The sequence below is a fragment of the Microcaecilia unicolor genome, chromosome 3 (assembly GCF_901765095.1).
Source record: "Microcaecilia unicolor chromosome 3, aMicUni1.1, whole genome shotgun sequence".
Classification (NCBI taxonomy): domain Eukaryota; kingdom Metazoa; phylum Chordata; class Amphibia; order Gymnophiona; family Siphonopidae; genus Microcaecilia; species Microcaecilia unicolor.
The window spans coordinates 5,436,888-5,460,185 of NC_044033.1; the positions used below are offsets into that span (position 1 = coordinate 5,436,888).

General features: G+C 49.0%; 1 protein-coding gene across 2 annotated transcripts in view; it reads right to left on the reverse strand.

Moving 5' to 3' along the window:
* Positions 1 to 23,298, reverse strand: part of PARP1 (poly(ADP-ribose) polymerase 1) — a 210,030-nt gene that overhangs the window by 139,936 nt on the left and 46,796 nt on the right. The window contains exon 5 of one of the 2 annotated variants that reach the window (XM_030195730.1): positions 18,126 to 18,216. In XM_030195730.1, coding sequence (XP_030051590.1) covers positions 18,126 to 18,216 — 91 coding nt within the window. Of the gene's footprint in view, positions 1 to 18,125; positions 18,223 to 23,298 lie in introns of both variants that reach the window. The other variant, XM_030195729.1, reaches the window with a different exon arrangement.

Sequence of the window (23,298 nt, forward strand, 5' to 3'; positions counted from 1 at the left end):
GGATGGGACGCATCCCCCCTGTTTTCTTTTCCACAAGGAAGTACCTGGAATAGAATCCCAGCCCTTCTTGCCCAGATGGCACGGGCTCGACCGCATTGGCGCTGAGAAGGGCGGAGAGTTCCTCTGCAAGTACCCTCGTGCTGGAAGCTGTAAGACTGAGCTCCCGGTGGACAATTTGGAGGGTTTGATGCCAAATTGAGGGTGTATCCTTGCCGGACTATTTGCAGAACCCACTGATCGGAGGTTATGAGAGGCCACCTTTGGTGAAAAGCTTTCAACCTCCCTCCGACTGGCAGGTCGCCCGGCACGGACACTTGGATGTCGGCTATGCTCTGCTGGAGCCAGTCAAAAGCTCGCCCCTTGCTTTTGCTGGGGAGCCGCGGGGCCTTGCTGAGTCGCACGCTGCTGACGAGAGCGAGCGCGCTGGGGCTTAGCCTGGGCCGCAGGCTGTCGGGAAGGAGGATTGTACCTACGCCTGCCAGAAGAGTAGGGAACAGTCTTCCTTCCCCCGAAAAATCGTCTACCTGTAGAGGTAGAAGCTGAAGGCTGCCGGCGGGCGAATTTGTCGAATGCGGTGTCCCGCTGGTGGAGAGACTCTACCACCTGTTCGACTTTTTCGCCAAAAATGTTGTCCGCACGGCAAGGCGAGTCCGCAATCCGCTGCTGGATTCTATTCTCCAGGTCGGCGGCGCGCAGCCATGAGAGCCTGCGCATCACCACACCTTGAGCAGCGGCCCTGGACGCAACATCAAAAGTGTCATAAACTCCTCTGGCCAGGAATTTTCTGCACGCCTTCAGCTGCCTGACCACCTCCTGAAAAGGCTTGGCTTGCTCAGGGGGAAGAGCATCAACCAAGCCCGCCAACTGCCGCACATTGTTCCGCATGTGCATGCTCGTGTAGAGCTGGTAAGACTGGATCTTGGACACGAGCATAGAGGAATGGTAGGCCTTCCTCCCAAAGGAGTCTAAGGTTCTAGCGTCCTTGCCCGGGGGCGCCGAAGCATGTTCCCTAGAACTCTTAGCCTTCTTTAGGGCCAAATCCACAACTCCAGAGTCGTGAGGCAACTGAGTGCGCATCAGCTCTGGGTCCCCATGGATCCGGTACTGGGACTCGATCTTCTTGGGAATGTGGGGATTACTTAATGGCTTGGTCCAGTTCGCAAGCAATGTCTTTTTCAGGACATGGTGCAAGGGAACAGTGGACGCTTCCTTAGGTGGAGAAGGATAGTCCAGGAGCTCAAACATTTCAGCCCTGGGCTCGTCCTCCACAACCACCGGGAAGGGGATGGCCGTAGACATCTCCCGGACAAAGGAAGCAAAAGACAGACTCTCGGGAGGAGAAAGCTGTCTTTCAGGAGAGGGAGTGGGATCAGAAGGAAGACCCTCAGACTCCTCGTCAGAGAAATATCGAGGATTTTCCTCTTCCTCCCACGAGGCCTCACCCTCGGTGTCAGATACAAGTTCACGAACCTGTGTCTGCAACCTCGCCCTGCTCGACTCAGTGGAGCCACGTCCACGATGGGGGCGTCGAGAGGTAGACTCCCTCGCCCGCATCGGCGAAGCTCCCTCCGCCGACGTAGTCGGGGAGCCTTCCTGGGAGGTGGCCGCGGTCGGTACCGCACGCGGGTACCGACGTCGGGGACCTCAACCTGGGCGATGGGCCAGCCGGCGCCACGCTCGACGGTACCGGAGGCGCAAGCACCGCCGGTACCGGAGGGGTAGGGCGCAACAGCTCTCCCAGAATCTCTGGGAGAACGGCCCGGAGGCTCTCGTTTAGAGCGGCTGTAGAGAAAGGCTGTGAGGTCGATGCAGGCGTCGACGTCAGTACCTGTTCGGGCGTGGAGGCTGTACCGGGCTGTCCAGAGCGGAGCGCATCGACACCTCCTGAACAGAGGGTGAGCGGTCCTCTCGGTGCCGATGCCTGCTGGGTGCCGAATCCCTCGGCGACCCAGAGCTCTCGGTGCCGACATGGGGAGGAGACCGGTGTCGATGCTTCTTCGATTTCTTCCGAAGCATGTCACCGGAGCTCCCCGGCACCGACGAGGAGGACGTCGAATCCATCCGTCGCTTCCTCGGGGCCGAGACTGAAGAAGGTCGATCTCGGGGGGGCTGTACCGCAGGAGCCCTCAGGGTAGGAGGAGACCCACCCGAGGGCTCACCGCCACCAGCAGGGGAATGGACAGCCCTCACCTGCACTCCACCCGATGCACCACCGTCCGACGACATCAGCAGACGAGGTCCTGGTACCACCGACGTCGATGCAGCTATCCGATGTCTCGGCGCCGATGCAGAGGCCCGATGCCTCGATGCACTCGATGCAGGGGCGGCCGAGGAAGATGGTCTGGACGCTGACGACGTCGATGCACTCGAAGATCCCGGTGCCGATGCCGACGAAGAGCCCGAGAACAACACGTTCCACTGGGCTAGTCTCGCTACCTGAGTCCGCCTTTGAAGAAGGGAACACAGACTACAGTTCTGAGGGCGGTGCTCGGCCCCCAGACACTGAAGACACGACGAGTGTCGATCAGTGAGCGAGATAACCCGGGCGCACTGGGTGCACTTCTTGAAGCCGCTGGAAGGCTTCGATGTCATGGGCGGAAAAATCACGCCGGCGAAATCAAAAGCCGAAATGGCGAAATGGAAGCACCAAAAATTTAGAGGGAGAAAAAATCTCGACCGAGGCCGAAAAGAGGCCTACCCCGACGACGAAAGAAAACTTACCGGGGCAAAAAGCTGGAAGTACGGGGAGGATTGACACGAAACCCGGTCGAAGGGTTTCCGGAGCACTTCCCGACTAACAAAGCTTTCCCGAAGGAAAAAAACACGCTCAAACAGAATTTGGACGCGCGAGGTCGACTTTCCGGGGCTCGACACGGCGAAAACACGACCGTACCGAGTGCGGACAAAAGAAGACTGGCCGGCTCGAGCCGGTTTCGGGCGGGAAGACGGCCGCGCATGCGCGGTGCGCGCGGGGGCTAGCAAAGGACTTTGCTAGTGAAGATTCCGATTGGAGGGGCTGCCGTGGACGTCACCCATCAGTGAGAACAAGCAGCCTGCTTGTCCTCGGAGAAATGTTTTTATACCCAGCCCAAATCATTCGCAAATGCCCGGAGTCTTAAAACGCAGTCTCTGCAGCTGCTCCTCCTCTCGCCTGTCACGTTGCTGCGCTCCTCCGGGGTCTTAACTCCAGGGGCAGTTAAAAGGTGTGCAGCCTCGGTCCTTCTCTCTGTGTTAGCTCTGGTCCCGCCCTCATTGCAGAAAGAGGAAATGAGGGCAGGACCAGAGCTAACAGAGAGAGAAGGTCCGAGCCTGCATGCCTGTTGGTGGCGACCTGGGGTAGGGGGGCATGGCATTGCAGTGATGGTGGCAGGGGTGGGGCCTCGTGCGGTTGGTCAGTGCTGCTGCTGACGTTCCCGGAAGTACGTGACGTTCTGTAGCCCAGCAGAGCGCAAGAATGCCTCAGCCATGAGCCACGCAGTCAGCTTCAGAACGTTAGAGGTGGGTTTTATTATATAGAAAAAAAAAATATATATATAGTCCCCGTGCAACTCTCTACTATAAAATCCTGAGTGGTGTAGAACGGGTAAATGTAAATCAATTGTTTATTCTTTCGAAAAGTACAACGACTAGGGGACACTCAATGAAGTTACATGGAAATACTTTTAAAACAAATAGGAGGAGGAAATATTTTTTTCACTCAAAGAATAGTTAAGCTCTGAACTCTGTTGATCACAGCCTACTCCTTGATACACTGTCTTCATTTGGATTCCAGGGCTCTGTTCTTTCTTGGTTCTCCTCCCTTCCTCTCGCTTCACACCTTTAGTGTACATTCTGGTGGATCCTCTTCCACTTCTATCCCTTGGTGTGCCTCAGGGTTCTGTTCTCGGTCCTCTCCTGTTCTCCATCTACACTTCTTCCCTTGGCTCTCTGATATCATCCCAGGGCTTTCAATATCATCTCTATGCTGATGACTCCCAAATCTACCTCTCTACCCCTGAAATCTCAACCAACATCCAGACCAATGTTTCAGCCTGCCTATCTGATATCACTGCCTGGATGTCTCAACGTCATCTGAAACTTAACATGGCCAAAACCGAGCTTCTCATCTTTCCCCCTAAACCTACCTCTCCTCTTCCCACTTTCTCTATTTCTGTGGATGGCACTATCATTCTCCCTGTCTCATCAGCTCGTAACCTTGGGGTCATCTTTGACTCCTCTCTCTCCTTCGCTGATCACATTCAGCAGATTGCCAAAACCTGTCGTTTCTTTCTCTATAACATCAGCAAAATTTGTCCCCTCATCTCTGAGCACTCTACCAGAACCCTTATCCACACTCTTATCACCTTTCGTATTGATTATTGTAACATGCTTCTCACCTGCCTCCCTATTAGCCATCTCTCTCCTCTTCAGTCAGTCCAAAACTCTGCTGCCGCCAAAGTCGCTAGGCTCAAATTAGCCCTCTCCTCAAGCCACTTCACTGGCTCCCTAGCCGTTTCAACATTCAATTCAAACTTCTCTTACTGACCTATAAGTGCATTCACTCTGCCGCTCCCCAATACCTCTCCACTCTTGTCTCTCCCTATGCCCCCCCCTCGGGTACTCTGTTCTGTGGATAAATCTCTCTTATCTGTCCCCTTCTCCTCTACTGCTAATTCCAGACTCTGTTCCTTTTATCTTGCTGCACCTCACGCCTGGAATAGACTACCCGAGCCTGTACGTCTAGACCCATCTTTGGCCGTTTTCAAGTCCAAACTTAAAGCCCACCTCTTTACCACTGCTTTTGACTCCTAACCACTACTCACTTGCCCTGTCCTTTTATCCTCACCTCTCTATTCCCTTACCCTTATTGTTCTGTCTGTTTACCTGTCTTATCTACATTGTAAGCTCTTTGAGCAGGGACTGTCTTTTTTGTGTTTATGGTGTACAGCGCTGCGTATGCCTTGTAGCGCTATAGAAATGATAAGTTGTAGTAGTAGTAGAAGACATATAGTCATCGATCCCCCATCGAGCCCTGTTCTTTCCAATGGCTGAAGAACTTGGGCACTTTGGCATTCCTTTTTTGTCTTCATCAAGTCCAGAAGTCAAGAACCCCATCAGTCCACTATCAGCTGAAAACCTTGGCTGTATTGTTCCCACTCTCCCAGGTCCAAGGAGTACCTGCTGAGAAAGCCCACCTCCACATTCAAGGACCCTGTGATGTAAGCTGCCAACAAGCAGGGAAGACTTTTTTCCACCCAACTCCTGAAGGAGGCCGCCTCCACCATCATCAGACGGCTGCAGATCCCGCCAGAAAGGGAGCAAAGTCGCATAAGGCATTCTGCCCTGCCCTGAGCTCCAAGTGATTTATCAACTACTGCGACTTATTCAATCCAGGTGCCTGGGAACTTGTAATTAACTCACCAACACTTGCTGGCATCTGTTGTCACCACCTTCCATTGTGTTATCGGTTATCAATAGAAATCAAACAAAATAAAACATGGAAAAGAAAATAAGATGATACCTTTTTTATTGGACATAACTTAATACATTTCTTGACTAGCTTTTGAAGGTTGCCCTTCTTCGTCAGATTGAAGAAGGGCAACCTTCGAAAGCTAATCAAGAAATGTATTAAGTTATGTCCAATAAAAAAGGTATCATCTTATTTTCTTTTCCATGTTTTATTTTGTTTGATTTCTACTGATAACCTTTAAGAGTGGACTAACACGGCTACCACACCTCTCTACATTGTGTTATCGGAAAGGGAGCAAATTTCGTAGTTCTGCGAGACCGGAGACCAGCTACTGAGAAAAGACTCCAGTAATGGCTGCACACGAGCCCCTGCCTATGGCACCACTTCCATTGCTGCAGTCATTGATCCCAGAACTTGGACATAGTCCCAGACCCTGGGCCAGCCTCGATTGAGACGACCAACCTATTGGACCGGCTTCAACCTCCTGCATTACATGAAGATCCTCTCCCTTGCTGTGTTGAATAGAATGCCCAAATACTCCAGAGACTGCTAAGATGTTAGTCTGCTCTTCTCAAAATTGATCACTTGGTCCTTCACTACTACACTGTCCAAAAGACGACACGTGAATGAGCTAGTCATCAAGATACAGGTGAACTATGATTACCTGGTGCTGAAAGAAGACCACCACCACCACCATAACCTTGGTAAACATTCTTGGAGTAGTGGCACGACCTAAGGGCAAAGCCATGAACTGGGGTCAGCATTCGAGAAAAACAATCTAGGTGTTATTGTACACAATATGCTGAATCTTCTGTCCAGTGTGTGGCAGTGGCCAAAAAAGCAAACAGGATGCTAGGAATTATTAGGAAACAGATGCAAAATAAGGTGAAATTAGGCCTTACCTGCTAATTTTCTTTCCTCTAGATCCTCCAGACCGTTCAAGATGCTTGGGTTATGCACTCCTACCAGCAGAGGGAGACTGAGAACACAAACTTCTTATACAAGTAGCCTATGCAGACCTTCTACTAACCAGTAAAACAGTAACAAAGCAGAGGAACAAAACACCTCCACCTAAACAAAACCACTGAATCCACACTCAGATCTCCTCCCCTTAAGACGGGGGAATTCAACTGCAGATGGGCACAAACGGTACCACAAACTGCCCTTAGTAAAACTCCAGGACCCAAATCACAGGAGCTACTAGAAATATCAGCAACTGAAGTCTAAAGAAAATATCATACTGAACTGTCCAATACACTGGGTGGGCTCTTGAACGGTCTGGAGGATCTAGAGGAAAGAAAATTAGCAGGTAAGGCCTAATTTCACCTTCCTCAGCAATCCTCCAGACCGTTCAAGACGCTTGGGACGTACCAAAGCAGTAAACACATCTAAGGGTGGAACCTGCGAAGCCCAGAGGACAGGACTGCAGCTCCAAAACTGGCATCCTCCCTTGCCTGTACATCCACTCTGTAATGTTTGACAAAAGAATGCAGGGAGGACCACACCGCCGCTCTACAAATGTCCACCGGTGGAACAAAACTACTCTCTGCCCAAGAAGCCGCCATCCCCCTAGTGGAATGTGCCTTGAGCCCCGCCGGCACCGTACGGCCATGCAATATGTAAGCCGAAGAGTCCTTCAATCACCGAGCTATAGATGCCTTAGAAGCAGCCGCTCCCTTCTTGGGCCCTCCATGAAGGATAAATAACCTGTCCGAAGACCTGAATTCCTCCGACCTGCGCAAGTAAACCTTCAACACTCTGCGCACATCCAATTTCGCCAAACGACGCTGAGAAGCATCCCCCGTCCGGTCCCCCAAGACCGGCAACGAAATCACCCGATTGACATGAAAGGAGGATACCACCTTAGGCAAAAACGAAGGGACTGGATGCAGCAAAACCTTTTCCTTAGAAAACCACAGAAACGGAGGCCTACATAAAAGAGCCTGGAGTTCCGAAATCCTGCGAGCCGACGATATAGCTACCAAAAAGACCACCTTCATAGTAAGGTCTTTTATCGAACAAGACTCCAAGGGCTCAAAAGGAGAACACGCCAAAGAGTCAAGAACAATATAAAGATCCCACTGAGGAGCTACCGGTCGCTGAGGAGGACGAAGCAACTTCACCCCCCTCAAAAAACGGACCACATCCGGGGAAGACGCAACCGACCTGCCCTGCAATTTACCCCGAAAACACGCCAAAGCAGCCAGCTGCACCTTCAAAGATGACAATGAAAGGCCCTTCTCAAAACCATCCCGCAAGAAATCTAAAATGCACGACACAGAAGCTGTCGAAGGGACACACGCCCGGTCCCCACACCAATCTTCAAATATGCACCACACATGCACATAGGCCAAAGATGTTGAACGTTTACGAGACTGCAGCATCGTCTGAATCACCTGAGGAGAAAACCCTTTCCTTTTCTCCCCACCGTTCCCTCTCAAGGGCCACACTGTAAGAGAGAACCGAGCCGGATCTGGCATGACAATTGGACCCTGACACAACAGCATCGAGCCCCCCAGCCGCAGAGGCTCGCCTTCTAACAGGCGCATCAGATCCCCGAACCACGGCCGACGCAGCCAATTCGGAGCCACCAACAACACCGGACCCGCATGACATTCTACCCTCTGTAGGACTCGACCTATCAAGGGCCACGGGGGAAACACATACAGCAACACCCGCTGAGGTCACAGAAGGACCAACGCATCGATCCCTTCTGCTCGCGGATCCCGACACCGACTGAAATACCGAGGAACCTGAGCAATCTGTGCCGACGCCATGAGATCCACTACTGGCATTCCCCACTTTAGAACTATCTGGTCGAACACAGACCGGTGCAGAGACCATTCTCCAGGGTCCAACATGTGTCTGCTTAGAAAATCCGCATTCACGTTGTCCACCCCGGCCACGTGCGCCGCCAAAATCTGCACTAGATGCCTTTCCGCTCAACTCATGAGCAGAGCCGTCTCGATTGCCAATCACGGACTCTTTGTACTGCCCTGCCGGTTGACATACGCTACCGCTGCCGCGTTGTCAGACATGACTCTTACCGCCTTTCCGACCACACTTGAGCGAAACGCCAACAGATCTAGCCGAATCGCCCTAGTCTCCAACCGGTTGATAGACCACTGAGTTTCCTCCGTCGACCACCGCCTCTGCGCGGACCGACCGAGACACTGAGCTCCCCAGCCCAGCAGACTGGCATCCGTAACCAGAATCACCCACTGAGGAGGTTCCAACGGCATGCCCTTTTTCAGATGGGCTGAGCACTGACCACTGGAGACTGCGCCGAGGTCCCCCTCAATGGCAACCGCAACTCCAAACTGTGTACCTGGGGAGACCACCGGGACAACAGAGCCGACTGATGCTGACGCATATGCGCCCTGGCCCATGGTACTACCTCTATTGTCGTTGCCATGAGGCCCAGAACTCGAAGGTACATTCGAACCGTCGGACTCTGAACGGACATTAACAGCCGGACCTGCTGCTGAAGAGAGGCGATCCGAGAATCCAGCAGAAAAACATGACCCACTGCCATGTCGAACTGCACTCCCAATGTTACTATGTTACTCCAGACTCTGCGATGGGATCAACCAACTTTTGACTACATTCACTACCCATCCGAGCGATGCCAGCAACACGACCACCTGAACTGTCGCCGCAACACTGTGAGCCCGAGACTTAGCCCGGATCAACCAGTCGTCCAGGGATGCACCAGAATTCCCTGCCTCCGCAAAGCCGCTGCTACCACCACCATTATCTTGGAGAAGGTGCGTGGAGCCGTCGCCAGACCAGAAGGCAGAGTACAGAACTAACAGTGCCTCCCTAAAACAGAAAAACGAAGTAAACCCTGATGATCCTCTCGAATCGGCACTTGCAGATACGCTTCCGTGAGATCCAGTGACGTAAGAAATTCTCCCCGACGAACAGCCATTATGACCGAGCGGAGAGTCTCCATGCGGAAGGATGGCACCTTGAGCACCCCATTGACCCTCTTGAGATCTAAAATGGGTCGAAACTGGTCCTCCTTCTTCGGCACCACAAAGTAAATGGAACAACAACCCATTCCCTGCTCGTGCCGAGGAACGGGTACCACAGCTCCCAACTGGATTAAGCAACCCAGAGTCTCTTGAATAGCCTTTAACTTGACTCGAGAGTGACAAGGAGAGGGAAGAAACAGATCCGGAAGCGGGTGCTCAAACTTGAGTGCATAACCGTCGCGAACGACCTCCAGCACCCACTGATCTGAAGTAATTTGGGTCCACCCCTGATACAACAGACGAACTCGCGCCCCGACCTTCACCAGAGGCTGGACCCGCACACCTTCATAAGGAGGACTTATTACCATTTCTGGCACCTCCGGAGGAGTCCTGACCTCCTCAACGACCCCCTCGAAAGGACTGTGTCCGCTGGAAAAACCAGCTTTTAGAAGGAGATACAAATCTGCCCGGCCTGTACCACCTCGCGTCCTTAAACCGACCTCTAGCCGAACCCCCTCGACTAGCCGACTTAGGCCGTAACTCTGGCAACCGTGAGACCTTGGTATCCCCAAGACCACTCATCAGTTTATCCAAGTCCTCTCCAAACAACATAGAACCTTTGAAAGGTAGAGAACACAACTTTGCTTTAGAGGCCGCATCTGCCACCCAGCCCCTAAGCCAAAGAGCCCTGCGAGCCGTCACCGCCAGAGCCATATTCTTAGCCGAAGCCCTTAGCAAACCATAAAGGGTGTCCGCCAAAAACGAAGACCCCATCTCCAATTTGGCCAGCTCCTGAATCAAACCAGTCCTATCTAATGCAGGCTCATCCAAGAGCTTCTCCGCCCAACGGAAACAAGCTCTGGCTACCAAGCCCCCACACACAGAGGCTTGCAAGGCCAAAGCCGACAAATCAAAGCTGCGCTTCAGAAAGGACTCAAGCTTCCTATCCTGAGGATCCCGTAAGGCTGTACCACCATCCACCAGAATGGCCGTAGCCTTAGTAACCGCCGTAACCACCGCATCCACAGTAGGTGGTTTCAGCAGGGCCAAATCTGCCGGAGGCAAGGGATACAGCCGCGCCATAGCCCTAGACACCTTACAAGCAGCCTCTGGCACAGACCATTCCTGAAAAACCATGTCTCTAATGTCTGAATTCATGGGAAAGGAATGGGAGGCTCTCCAAATTCCCTTAACCAAGGGATCTACCTGGGGTCCCTCCGCAGAGGGAGTGGCTGCCGGAGCAAATTTCAAAGTAGAGATCACAAAGTAGAGATCACCTGATCAATGAGCTCTAACAACTCCTCCTTATGAAAAATGCGAACCACTGAAAAATCTTCCCCAGGCCTTAGCCCATCCTGATCCTCAGACTCATCTAAGAGATCCTCCTCTCCTGGGTCACTCCAAACCTCCGACCCAGGCAGAGAAAGTATCTCCATAGGCTCCGAAATATCCACCCGCAGGCGCTTAACTCCCACTGAGCTAGCAGCCTCCGGGGAACAAACAGCCTGAAAGGGGCCAGCTCTCCAGGCATTATACAGAGACCAAACAAACTCAGGAGGGAAACCAGACCCCCCCCCCAACACTGCTGAAGCCCCAACAACACATCCCGCAGTCTCCGCGACAGACCCCCCCTCGCTCCCACAGCGGCCGATCCATCGCGTGATCCGCGGCTAAACTAGGCGCGCTTCCCGCCACATACGGGTCCCCCGGCGCCGGTACGGAATGCACGGCCAAAAGGGCCACGCTTCCCGCCAAAAACGGCTCCATCAAGGCCGACCCGGGAAGCGCAGCCAAAATGGTTGTGTTTCCCGCCAAAAACGGCTCCGCCGTTGCCAGCCCAGAATGTGCGGTCAAATCGCCGCCCAACACCTCCGCCGACTCAGGGGAAAGCACGGGGGGGGGGGGGGGGGCAAAAGTGCTGACAATGTAGGCTCCCCACAAAATCTACATTGGCAACCTTTCACTTCAACGCCGCACTTCGCACAAAACCGACACCTCGCCGGCTTAGACATAATGGCCGCGAACACAATAAAAACAAACAGTTGCTTTGTGCTCTGACAGACTAATAGGCAAAACCGCCTAAGGAAAGAATGCCCTTGAAGACTTTTTCATCTCTGGTCTGCCACAAGAACAGCCAAAATAGCCGCCTTTTAAAAACATTTTTTTTAAACCTCGTTGCTGATGCCTAAACGCCTCAAGGGTACAGAACGAGGTCTGTAGCCGAGGTCAAGCAGTCCTCCAGAGGAAGAGCACAGGGGGAGGGACCAGGCCACCCGGGTGTGACACCCCACAGGGAATAAGAAGCCCCTTAGGACTGCCACCCTGTAATAGAGATCCAAGTGTGGGTTCTCTAACATTTACAACCCAACCTAGAAACCCCAAACGGGCCTACCAGACTGAGTACACTGCACAGGCTGCACACATCTACCCTCTGCTGAGACTGAGAAAATACTGATTAGTAGAAGGTCTGCACAGGCTACTTGTATAAGAAGTTTTAGTGTTCTCAGTCTCCCTCTGCTGGTAGGAGTGCATAACCCAAGCGTCTTGAACAGTCTGGAGGATTGCTGAGGAAAACCAAGATTATTATAATACCTCTGTATCGTTCCATGGTGCGACCTCACTTTGCGTACTGCATTCAATTCTAGTCACCATATCTCATAAAAGACAGAATTAGAAAAGGTTCAGAGGAGCAATCAAAATGATAAAGGGGATGGAACTCCTCCAATATGAGGAAAGGCTAAAGAGATTAGGGCTCTTCAGACAGATTTGTAAACAGACGGCTAAGAGGGGATATGATTGAGGTCTATAAAATCCTGAGTGGTGTTAAGCTCTGGAACTTGCTGCCAGAGGATGTGGTAACAGCGGATAGCGTACCTAGGTTTTAAAAAAAGGTTTGGACAAGTTCCTGGAGGAAAAGTCCATAGTCTGTTATTGAGATGGACATGGGGAAGCCATTGCTTGCCCCGGGATTGGTAGCATGGGAATGCTGCTACTAATTGGATTTCTGCCAGATACTTGTGATCTGGATTGGCTACTGTTGGAAGTAGGATACTAGGCTAAATGGACCATTGATCTGACCCAGTATGGCTATTCTAATGTTCTTATGGAAGTGACAGCCCAGCACCAAAAAAGAAAAAAAACCTCTGACGTGGCAGAATTGGAAGAATGGCCCAGACCACCATAAAGGAATCTACAGCTTGAACATCAACCACCTTGGTTCCCTTTCAAGAAGAGAGAAGTGACTGGGTGGGAGAACTCCAACTTATAACACTGCGTAATATCATCCAGAACCCACTAGTCTAATGTGATTTTGGCCCACATCTCCAAAAACTGCTTAAGCCATTCACCCACCAGAGGAAGAGAAGACAGAACCAGCCTCGAATCATTGAAAAGCTCAGCAGGCATTGTGCACTCTAGCTGACAGAGAAAGGCTTCCTATCCATACGAAAGGAAGACTGTCTTTGCCTGAAAGCAGGACTTCTGACCGTATTGCTGACAACCAGGCTGGTACCATGTGCTATCTTGAAACTGAGAGCCCCCTGAGGCTTTCAGCTTATCCTCTAGCAACTGCTGTGGCTTAGTTTTTCCCAGTTCTTTCACCAAGTTACTAAAGACCTTCTCCAAATAACCACTTGCCCCAAAAGGGCAGTTTAACTAGACTTGACTAATGCTGCATCTGCTGTCCAATGGCCAATGTGCAGTGACAGCAAAAGACATACTGTGGGCTGTAACGTCATAAATAGCATCCGCCAAGTAGGTCAACCCCGCTTCCAGCTAGGTGATATAGTGCACATCTTGTGTTGCAGACTGCTGATGCGACGTCACGCATGCTCTAGTCATGAACGAGTTGCACACTGTCGCTTGAAGGCCCAAAGAAGCCATTTCAAAGGCTTGTTTCAACTAGCCTTCTAGCTTCCTATCTTGTAGGTCATTTAAGGCAATGCCCCCTTCCAACGGAAAGGAAGTCTTCTTAGTCACCATCGTAACAAAGGAATCCACCCTGGGAAGCTGTAATTATTCCACCAAAGCGAACAGATAGAGGTGAGCCATGGTTCTTCCCACTCTCAGCCCTGCGTCTGGTGATCCCATTCTGCTGTAATCAGGTCTTGAATGTCGATGCATCGGGAAGGCTTTAGAAGGACCTCTAAGCCCACTCATGATCAACAAGGATGGAATTCCTAATGCCGAAGAAGGCTCCTCAATGGAAAGCACCGCCAATGCCTCAGAAATGAAAGTATTGAGTTCCGCTTTATGAAACAACCTTAGTACGTTCAGGTTATCTCCCTCCTCGTGAGAGAGCTCTCCCTTCTCTAACAGCTCCTTTAATGATGGCTCCTATGAGCAGAACAAGGCCACACCAGATAAGAAGGAAGACGCAGAGACTAACCTCCAGGAGTGAGAAGATGCTAAATGAGATCTCTTAGGAGATGGAGATGCAGGAGCAGGGCGAGAAACTGAAGCACTTTACAGCAACTCTGACCATCCTTGCTTCAGTGTAGGGCCAGAGGTGGCAGCTTTTTCAACAACACAGTACCCAGAGTTTGGCTAAGAATTCAATGTACCTCACAAGCTAGTTTACTGACACCTTCCTTCTTTTGAACATAAGTTTCCTACTGTTCTCAGCCTAATTTCCTTAAATTCAAAAAAGTATATCAACCTCACTACAGAGATGGTCAACCTGAAGCAGTAAGAATAAATTTGTCACTTGCACAGAAGGGTCTTTTGGATTTTTATCTTCTCACTTTTTCAGTTAATAAATAGATAAGACAGAAAAAAAAAGATACCTTTGTGATTGTGCCAACTTAATACACTTTTGAGTAGTTTTTTAAGCCAGAACTTTCTTCCTCAGGTCAGTAATCTATTAATCAGTTAGTATGCAAATTCCCTGATATAGTCTGTCTTTGTAAAATTACAGGAAATGAGGGGTCTTGCCCAGAATCCAGTGCACCCTAGTCCTTTGTCATCTTGTTTGAGAATACTGGGAAATGCCACATTTACAAACAAATCAGGACTGAAACGCTTCCTCCTCAGCCTTGGGCCAAAAGGTTTACCTAGGAATCTTTCTAATTACTTTTGAACGAATCACATGGTACTGCTCATTATCCCCCTTGGTACTACAGGCCCAACAACAGCCCACATGGGGGTACAGAGACCATAAGCCTAGGACTGAAGCAGGAACACCTGGATGGCTGCACAAACAAGCCAGTGTGAAGCCTTTGCAGGAACTGGAATAGGGATGAAGGGTCAGAGACGGCAGGGAATATATTAAGATTCCTCTGTATCACACTTCTAGTGCCTTGATCTTAATTGGCCACAGCTGAATATGCCCTTAGCTATAACTTAGAAGGAAAAGTAGAAACCTTTGGTCTGCAGATAGCACCAGTAAACATAATATAAGCCAAAAAACCCTTATTATCACATTTAAAATGTAATATTGTGTCTTTAGGCTTATATTATTATTATTATTTTTTTTTAGTTGTTTAGGAGAGTTCCTGGTTGTTTTGTTTCCTTTGACTCCAATTTTTTATGTGATTAAGTGGATTACTGTGGGTATTTTTATTTATATTGTTTTACTCTTTTGAGTAACATTGCTTTATTTTGATACTAGTAAAAAAGGCCCATTTCTGGCTGAAATGAAACGGGCGCTAGCAAGGTTTTTGGCAGAGTGTGTATGTTTGAGAGAGTGTGTGTGAGAGTGACTGTGTGTGTGAGAGAGAGAGTGAATGTGCAAGTGTTTGTGTGTGAGACAGTGAGAGTGAGTGCAAGTGTGTCTGTGAGAGAATGTGTTAATGTGAGAAGTTTATCCTCTGAGCAGCAAACATCAGGAACAGCAGCCAATTATTTTTGTTAATTGTAGGAGAAGAAAACAATGATAAAAATGAATTAAAAATAAAGATTGTAACTCCCCATCTCCCCAAAAATACAAAACAAACCCCCAAAACAAATATGCATCAGAAGTTAACACCGGGAATAAGTGCTTTTCAAGGACACTGCCTCCTCCCACATCTGTTGCTCTGAGGATATAGTTCAGGCAGGTTGAGTCATAAATCTTCCCTCTGTCAAAGTTCTTGCTTATCATGCATTTAGAAAACAGCACATCCTTTTTTTTTTGTTTGTTTTGAAAATGTCTTTCAAAACAGACCATTTCCTAGGGGGTTTAGGCAGCTGGACATGCGCACTCCCTTCACCCCCCCTCCCCCAAGAGCACCTGGCCCTTGTATAATTATAGTACAGCAAGAGGCCCTCACTGGATGCCCAACGGAAGGGTGGAAGGCCAGATTTTAGGACTCAGGCTGTAAAAATACCAGCTAGGTTTAAAAATCTATGACTGGCTGAGCAAGGACTTGCTTTTCCTGCAGGTTAATATGTGTTCTACTTTGAGACCTATCCACTGGAATAGTGGTGGGCCAAGCTACATAGCTTTAAACACCTGAAAAGCACTGAGAAGGCCTGATAACAAGATGATGGCCTTATAGCAGAGAGCCTGCAAGAGCAAGGACTGCTTGGTGAGTTCTAATGAAACCTGGTGCAACTTCCAAATTGAGTGTAACACACATGATGTAGAAATTAAAGACAGAAATGATAAGAAGTTTGGTTCATAACACGGAGTCTGTCTTTAATAAGTTGGCACCCAGATCACAAGATGATATGAACCTGATATATCCAAATTTAGATATCTTCATAACAAGAGTTGTTTTGTTCTTGTTTGGATGTTTGGATACCCGTATCTAAGGAAATGTTTACAAAAAGGGAAATGTCTCAATCTCTCAAAATAGCTAGAACAGGAAAGGAGATGGTACAGATGGTACAGATGGACACCTGGCCGGAAAGCAAAGTATGACTCATAGATTGCGCAAGATTAGAAAAAAGTCCCTCTCAATAGACTTGTATGGGGACCAGATGGTATATAAGGACTGGTCTCCCAAGCATATTTCGGAGGTTCTCCCCAACGCATCTAGGACGCAGAGCTCCAGTCAGCTGAATCCAGAATCTGTCTGATGAATGTACCTGATTAAAGTCTGATTTGCAAATAAACTCTTCATTCCAAATGATGATTTGTGGGTTTCACTTAATGATGAAAGGCTGTAAGTATAAATGCTTTTGCTACATCAGGCTATCATTCGCTGCATTGTATAACCTGTAGTCTAAATCCAGTTTGTCATAAGGCTAGTATCTTTTCCTTAGACCTAACGTCTCCCTTAGAGGCAATAACTCCTTGATTACCCCAGTACCAGTGTTATTTAGAGATGGAGTCAGATTAAGGTCACTCTAGCCTTCTTGGGGGGGGGGCTGGGGACCCCTAAATTCACTACATTGGTGACTCCCGTACGCTGCTCCACCCTTTCCTGTCCTTCTCCTTCTTATTTATGCGTCCACATCCACGTTTTTGTCTTTCAATATTTAAAGATCAAGAATTTCCTCCCTGATGTCTCATGTCCCTTATTATAGCAGTCTGCTGTTCTCTCTCTAAGCTTTCACTCTTTCCTGTGGTTAAGCCACTTCCGTTATTCTTCCCTATCGCAGTCAGTGATAATATGTAAGCCTTGTGCTTTCTTTCCCCCTCTTAGTTGTGTCCAAGACTGCGCTTTATTTCTTCTCTCTGATTCCTATCTCCCTTTCTTGGCACTGCTATTTTCCCGGTCTCTTTCCCCTTGCTGACATGTTAATTCTCCCCATAGTTGGTTTTTTCAAAACACACTTATGTGAAATAATTTCTCCCCTTCCCTCTTCATTCTTGGTAGTCTGTCGCCACACCTTCCTGTGGGGTTTTTATTTTTCTTTAAGCCGCAGCTTTTACATGGTCCCTGCCACCTCTGTCCCTTTTCAGCCGGTTGTTATTCACTTATGTTTTTGTTTTCCCTTTGAATGCAGCTGTCCCAGCGTGTCACTGATTTCTAGTGCTTTGGTACGGTATGGTCCACTGCTGGTGATGTTATATCTGTCTCTATTCTTATCTGTTACTTTTTATATCATGTTCTCCTAAGGTACCTTGGTGCCGGTCTTTCTTACCTCCTAAAACTTCCAAACCTTTTCGGGGATTGGTACGCTCAGAGTTCGTCCACATGGCACCAGCAAGGTCTTAATGCGGGCTATACGCCTAACTTCTGGAGCATGTGTGGTCTTTCATAAATCATTGTCTTCTCTCACCCGTCACCAGGATTGTGGATACATGCACAATCAGGTAACAGAGTACTGTATCATTACTCTTATGTATGTCTACTAACGCGTGTTTCCCTACCCCTCCCCTGCGTGGTTTGCAGGAGAGGGGCAGAGGCAGTGATCGTTTTTTGGATGTGTTGAGTGTCTGTGCTCCGCCCTCGACGTCATCACGTTTGACGCGTGGGCGGGGCAGACACTCGGAGCAAAAAGTGGTCTCTGCCGCCTCACTTTAGAACGTTGGGAAAGTGAGGCTTCATTCGAACGTTGGAGGTGCGTTTTATATAGAGAGATATGTGTTATTTTTTAGTTGCCCCTGAAGCAGCATATTGATAGGGCGAAACGTGATTCAGGTTGAGCTTTTTTGTAACCTTGAACAAAATTCTTCTACACCTTAGACATGCATTCTGCCTTCTTTTGGACTGCCTTAACTATAACCTTGCAGGTAGTAATCTAAGCCACTTCAGTGAACTTAATGAGGTAAAGTGCTATGTACAGGGGTCTTCAGTAGGCCTCCATGAGGCTATCAGCTCATCCCTTACCTTCAATAGCTTCGCCTCCTCATCTTCCTTCTCTTTCTCCTTTTTCTTCTTTGACAAGGGCTGGCCGTCTACTACATCCTTTTTCCTCTTCCTAAAACTAAACATTTTAAAATTAAATCAAACCTGCAGCATTTATCAAAAAAGGTTGAAAGCATGAAGTACATTCCAGGACTCTCTCAGAAACCTGAGCAACCTGAAACAGCCTGAGCATATATTCCATCCCCTAAAATGTCACATCAATGTGACAGTTTGGGAATGCACATTTCAACACCTGATCCCACTGACAAGCAATGCAGGATCCCCCACTGTGCTTCACCACTTGAAACACCTCCCCCCCCCCCCCCCCCCCGGAAGTTTTCAAAGCGAGGAAGTGGCCTGGCCCAGCAGCAGTTGCTCCCAGACCCAAAACACACTTTTTGGGCCAACAGGGTAATGCTGCATCTACAGCACTGCAGCCTTCCTTTGCGTATGCTCTGATTTGGTCAGCAGATGGCTACCTGCTTGCAAAGGGAGTTGCAGCCTAAGGACCACTGTCAAGGAGGCCAACTATGAAGGACACACCTGCACACACACACAGAAGAGAGTGATTAGTAGCTAATGGCGATTTTCTGCTGGCTGAAGTAAAATTAAAGCACAGCCCCAGTTTTTGAAATCGGAGTTGAGGGGGGGGGGGGGGGGGCGCTGCTGACCCTCTGCTGGCCAGCCAGATAAAAGGATTAGGAGGTGGCAGCAAATGCTCCCCCTTCCCCAGCTAAGGTGAGGGAGGATCTGAGGAGGGCCAGACAGCAGGTCAGCATAGACCCTTCCTCCCCACTGCTGCTTGTTGTAATTTTATTTTTCTAATGTATTTCTTTTTCAAATTCACACTGAAGAACCAAATTTTGATAAAGAAATTGAGAAATTATACTACACAAAAACAACAAAAAGAAAATATTACTTGCTATAGTCCACAATAAGAGGAGAGGCAAGACAGAAAAGTTCCACAGGAAGCTGGAACGAATTCCAGAAAATATTATAGAGAGGAAAAATAACAGTAATATCCTGCTATTTATACACCAGAAGAGGGACACACAAAGTAAAAATCCACATTAAATGTTGCTGCTGGTTTTTCACTCCCCCCTTAGTACATATTCTAGCACATGAGTTAACCCATGACTCTCCAAAATAAGCCCTAATGGCCCAGTGGGCATCAAAGTGTGCCCCTCTTAAAATAGTTCCGGTGGTCCAAGAGCACTCTGAACCCTCTCCCTCCCCATTCCCAATTCAGGGCCTGATACAAAGGCAGCAGTAAAATATGGCTGCCTTGGTAAAATTTAGCAACTCGCAAACAGAGAGTGATGCACAAAGGGGACCGCATGCAAATGAGCTGCATGGATCCCCCATTGTGCATCACTTGCTATTTGAAAGTCCGAGCTGTCAAATGGATTTCACAGCTCTGAGGCACCGAGCCCAAGCTTTTGTTTTTTTACATTTTCCCTGGCAGTCAGCCAAAGTACTACTGAGGAGCCACATATCACTTTACACTGCACACAAGAGGAAAGAGGAATTGTTAGCATTATCAAAGTATCTCCAGACAAGTCAAAGCTAGGCAAAGATGACAAGTCTAAAGCTAGGCTCCAGGAATCAAATCCAAATTACATATAGGTTTATATTCTGCTTACTTCAAGCACAATTCTAAGCGGATAACACCAAGCTAACCTCATCAATCAAGGGAAGAAACTATACTACATACCGTATTTTTGGGACTATAAGACGCACCGGACCATAAGACACACCTAGGTTTTAGAGGAGGGAAATAGGAAAAAAAAAAATTTCTTTTTTCCCTCCTCTAAAACCTAGGTGCTCCGGTGCGTCTTGTCCGAGTTCGGGATCGCCCTCCCCTACTCACGTCACGCGATGTTCTCTGGTGGTCTAGTGACGTCGGGGCAGGAAAGAGACCCCTCTTTCCTGCCCAGCGCGCTGCTCTCCGTCCTCCTGTATGTATGCTGCCTGACGGTCTCGGCGAGATTCAAAATGGCCGCCGAGACTTCAATTCTCGGCGGCCATTTTGAATCTCGCCGAGACCATCAGGCAGCATACAGGAGGACGGAGAGCAGCGCGCTGGGCAGGAAAGAGGGGTCTTTTTCCTGCCCCGACGTCACTAGACCACCAGGGAACATCGCATGACGTAAGTAGGGGAGGGCGATCCCGAACTCGGGGTGGAGGGCGATCCCGAACTCGGGGGGAGGGCGATCCTGAAATCGGACCTTGCTACCTTCGGACTATAAGACGCACCCCCCATTTTCCTCCCAAATTTTTGGGGAAAAAAGTGCGTCTTATAGTCCGAAAAATACGGTAATTTTAATGATGAAAGTACATTATTCAGCCAAAGTTATGTCCAGTAAAACATACGTTTTTAAAGCTTTGCAAAAAGCTTCTAAGATGGCAACACGGTGATCTGAAACAGAACATAAAGCAAACATACTTATCCCATAGCTGATGTTCTCCGAGGACAGGAGGCCGACTATTCTCAGAGGTGGGTGACATCATCCCGATGGAGCCCAGTGCGGACGCTGAATTACTTACAGTGTAGAATTTTCTAGCAATGTCTCACCACGCATGCGCTGGTGCCTTCCCACCTGACGTATGAACGCAGGTCCTCCACTCAAGTGAAAAAGCAAAAAGCCTAAACTAAAAGAACTCCTGGGGAGGTGGGAGGATATGTGAGAATAGTCAGCTAACTGTCCTCAGAGAATACCAGCTGCAGGTAAGTATCTTTGTTTTCTCTGAGGACAAGCAGGTCTTCCTATTGTCACAGGTGGAAATCGTAGCTACCAGGCTCACAGAAAACAAAACAAAAAAAAACTAGAATAATTGAGTTTCAAAATATCGAGACGAAAACTTAAATCAACCTGAAACTATATACATACTAGCTATGTAGGTGCAGCCTGGAACAGAATAAAACAGAGCCTAGGAGGGTGGAGTTGGATTCTAGACACTGAACAAATCCTGCAGAACTGCCTGTCCAAACCGACCGTCACATCAGGAATCTTGATCCAGACAATAGTAGGATGTGAATGTGTGGACTGAAGACCACGTCACAACCTGCAAATCTCCTCGATGGAGTATGACACTGCCATAGCTCTAACATTGTGAGCTGTGACACCTCCCTCAAGTGTCAGCCCAGCCTGGGCATAAGCAAAGGAGATGCAGTCTATATCCAATTTGAAAGTGTGCGTTTGCCTACGGCCACCACCAACTTGTTGGGTTCAAAAGAAACGAAAAGATGCGTTTCTATCTGGAGCAGACTAAAGCCCGTACCGTCCACGCATCTTTTCGTTTCTTTTGAACCCAACAAGTTGGTGGTGGCCGTAGGCAAACGCACACTTTCAAATTGGATATAGACTGCATCTCCTTTGCTTTCATCAGCTGGGTGAGGACAACGTTCAAATCCTGTGACACAACGGGAGATTTGGTAGGAGGCTTTGTCAACAATAAACCTCTCCTGAAGCAAACAACTAAAGGCTGTACAGAGATGGACTCAACTCCTACACAATAAGCACCAACTGCCCCGAGATAGATCCTTACAGAGTTGGTTTATAAACCATACTCAGAAAAGTGCAGGATGTACTCAAGCAGTTTTTGTATAGGGCAAGAAGAGAGTGGCCTAGTGGTTAGGGTGGTGGACTTTGGTCCTGGGGAACTGAGGATCTGAGTTCGATTCCCACTTCAGGCACAGGCAGCTCCTTGTGACTCTGGGCAAGTCACTTAACCCTCCATTGCCCCAGGTACAAATAAGTACCTGTATACAATATGTAAGCCGAATTGAGCCTGCCATGAGTGGGAAAGCGCGGGGTACAAATGTAACAAAAATAAAAACTCTAAGGCTTTACCCTCACATCAGATAGAAAACCTCCATTTAAAAGAGTAACACCTCTTAGTTAAATCTTTCCTGGAAGCCAGCAAGATATGGGAGACACCTCAGGCAATCTGAGGAACCCAAATTCAATGCTCAACATCTAGTCCGTGAGGGTCAGAGACAGAAGGTTATTTATTTATTTGCTGTATTTGTATCCCACATTTTCCCACCTATTTGCAGGCTCAATGTGGCTTGCGACTGCAGAAGGGACCATTCGTTGGAAAACAGTCTATGATGGTCAGAGACTGAGGGTTGCGACTGCAGAAGGGACCCTTCATTCTGCATGACGAGGGTTGAAAAACAGTCTATGATGGTCAGAGACTGAAGGTTGCAACTGCAGAAGGGACCCTTCATTCTGCATGACGAGGGTTGAAAAACAGTCTAGGACAACTCCAGAAGAAGAGGGAATCAAATCTGCCGCGGTCAGTAGGGAGCGATCAGAATCATGGTGCCCTGATCTTGCCCGAGTTTCAGCAACGTCTTCTCTATGAGAGGAACGGGAGGATATGCATACAGAAGACCCTGTCCCCAATACAGGAGAAATGTGTCTGACACTAGTCTGCTGTGTGACCCAGAAGAGTGTCAGCCCTCGCTTCTGGAAGGTAGGCACGAGCCATCTGAGAGTTCAGCAGAGCTCCTACGAATTCTAGTTTCTGGACTGGAAGAAGGTGGGACTTTGGATAATTTATCACAAACCCTAGCAGCTCCCGGAGTCGAATAATCATCTGCATGGACTGTAGAGCTCCTGCCTCCGAGGTGTTCTTCACCAGCCAATCGTCGAGATAAGGGAACACGTGCACTCCCAGTCTGCGTAGAGACACCGCTACAACAGCCAGGCATTTTGTAAACACCCTGGGCGCAGAGGCGAGACCAAAGGGTAAGAACACAATACTGAAAATGCCATGTTCCCAGACTGAATCGAAGATACTGTCTGTGAGCTGGCAGTATCGGGATGTGAGTGTAAGCATCCTTTAAGTCCAGAGAGCATAGCCAATCGTTTGCCTGAATCAAGGGAAGAAGGGTGCCCAGGGAAAGCATCCTGAACTTTTCTCGGACCAGATATTTGTTCAGGGCCCTTAGGTCTAGGATGGGACGCATCCCCCCTGTTTTCTTTTCCACAAGGAAGTACCTGGAATTGAATCCCTGCCCTTCCTGCCCCGGTGGCACGGGCTCGACTGCATTGGCGCTGAGAAGGGCGGAGAGTTCCTCTGCAAGTACCTGCTTGTGGTGGAAGCTGAAGCTACTGAGCTCCCAGTGGGCAATTTGGAGGTTTTG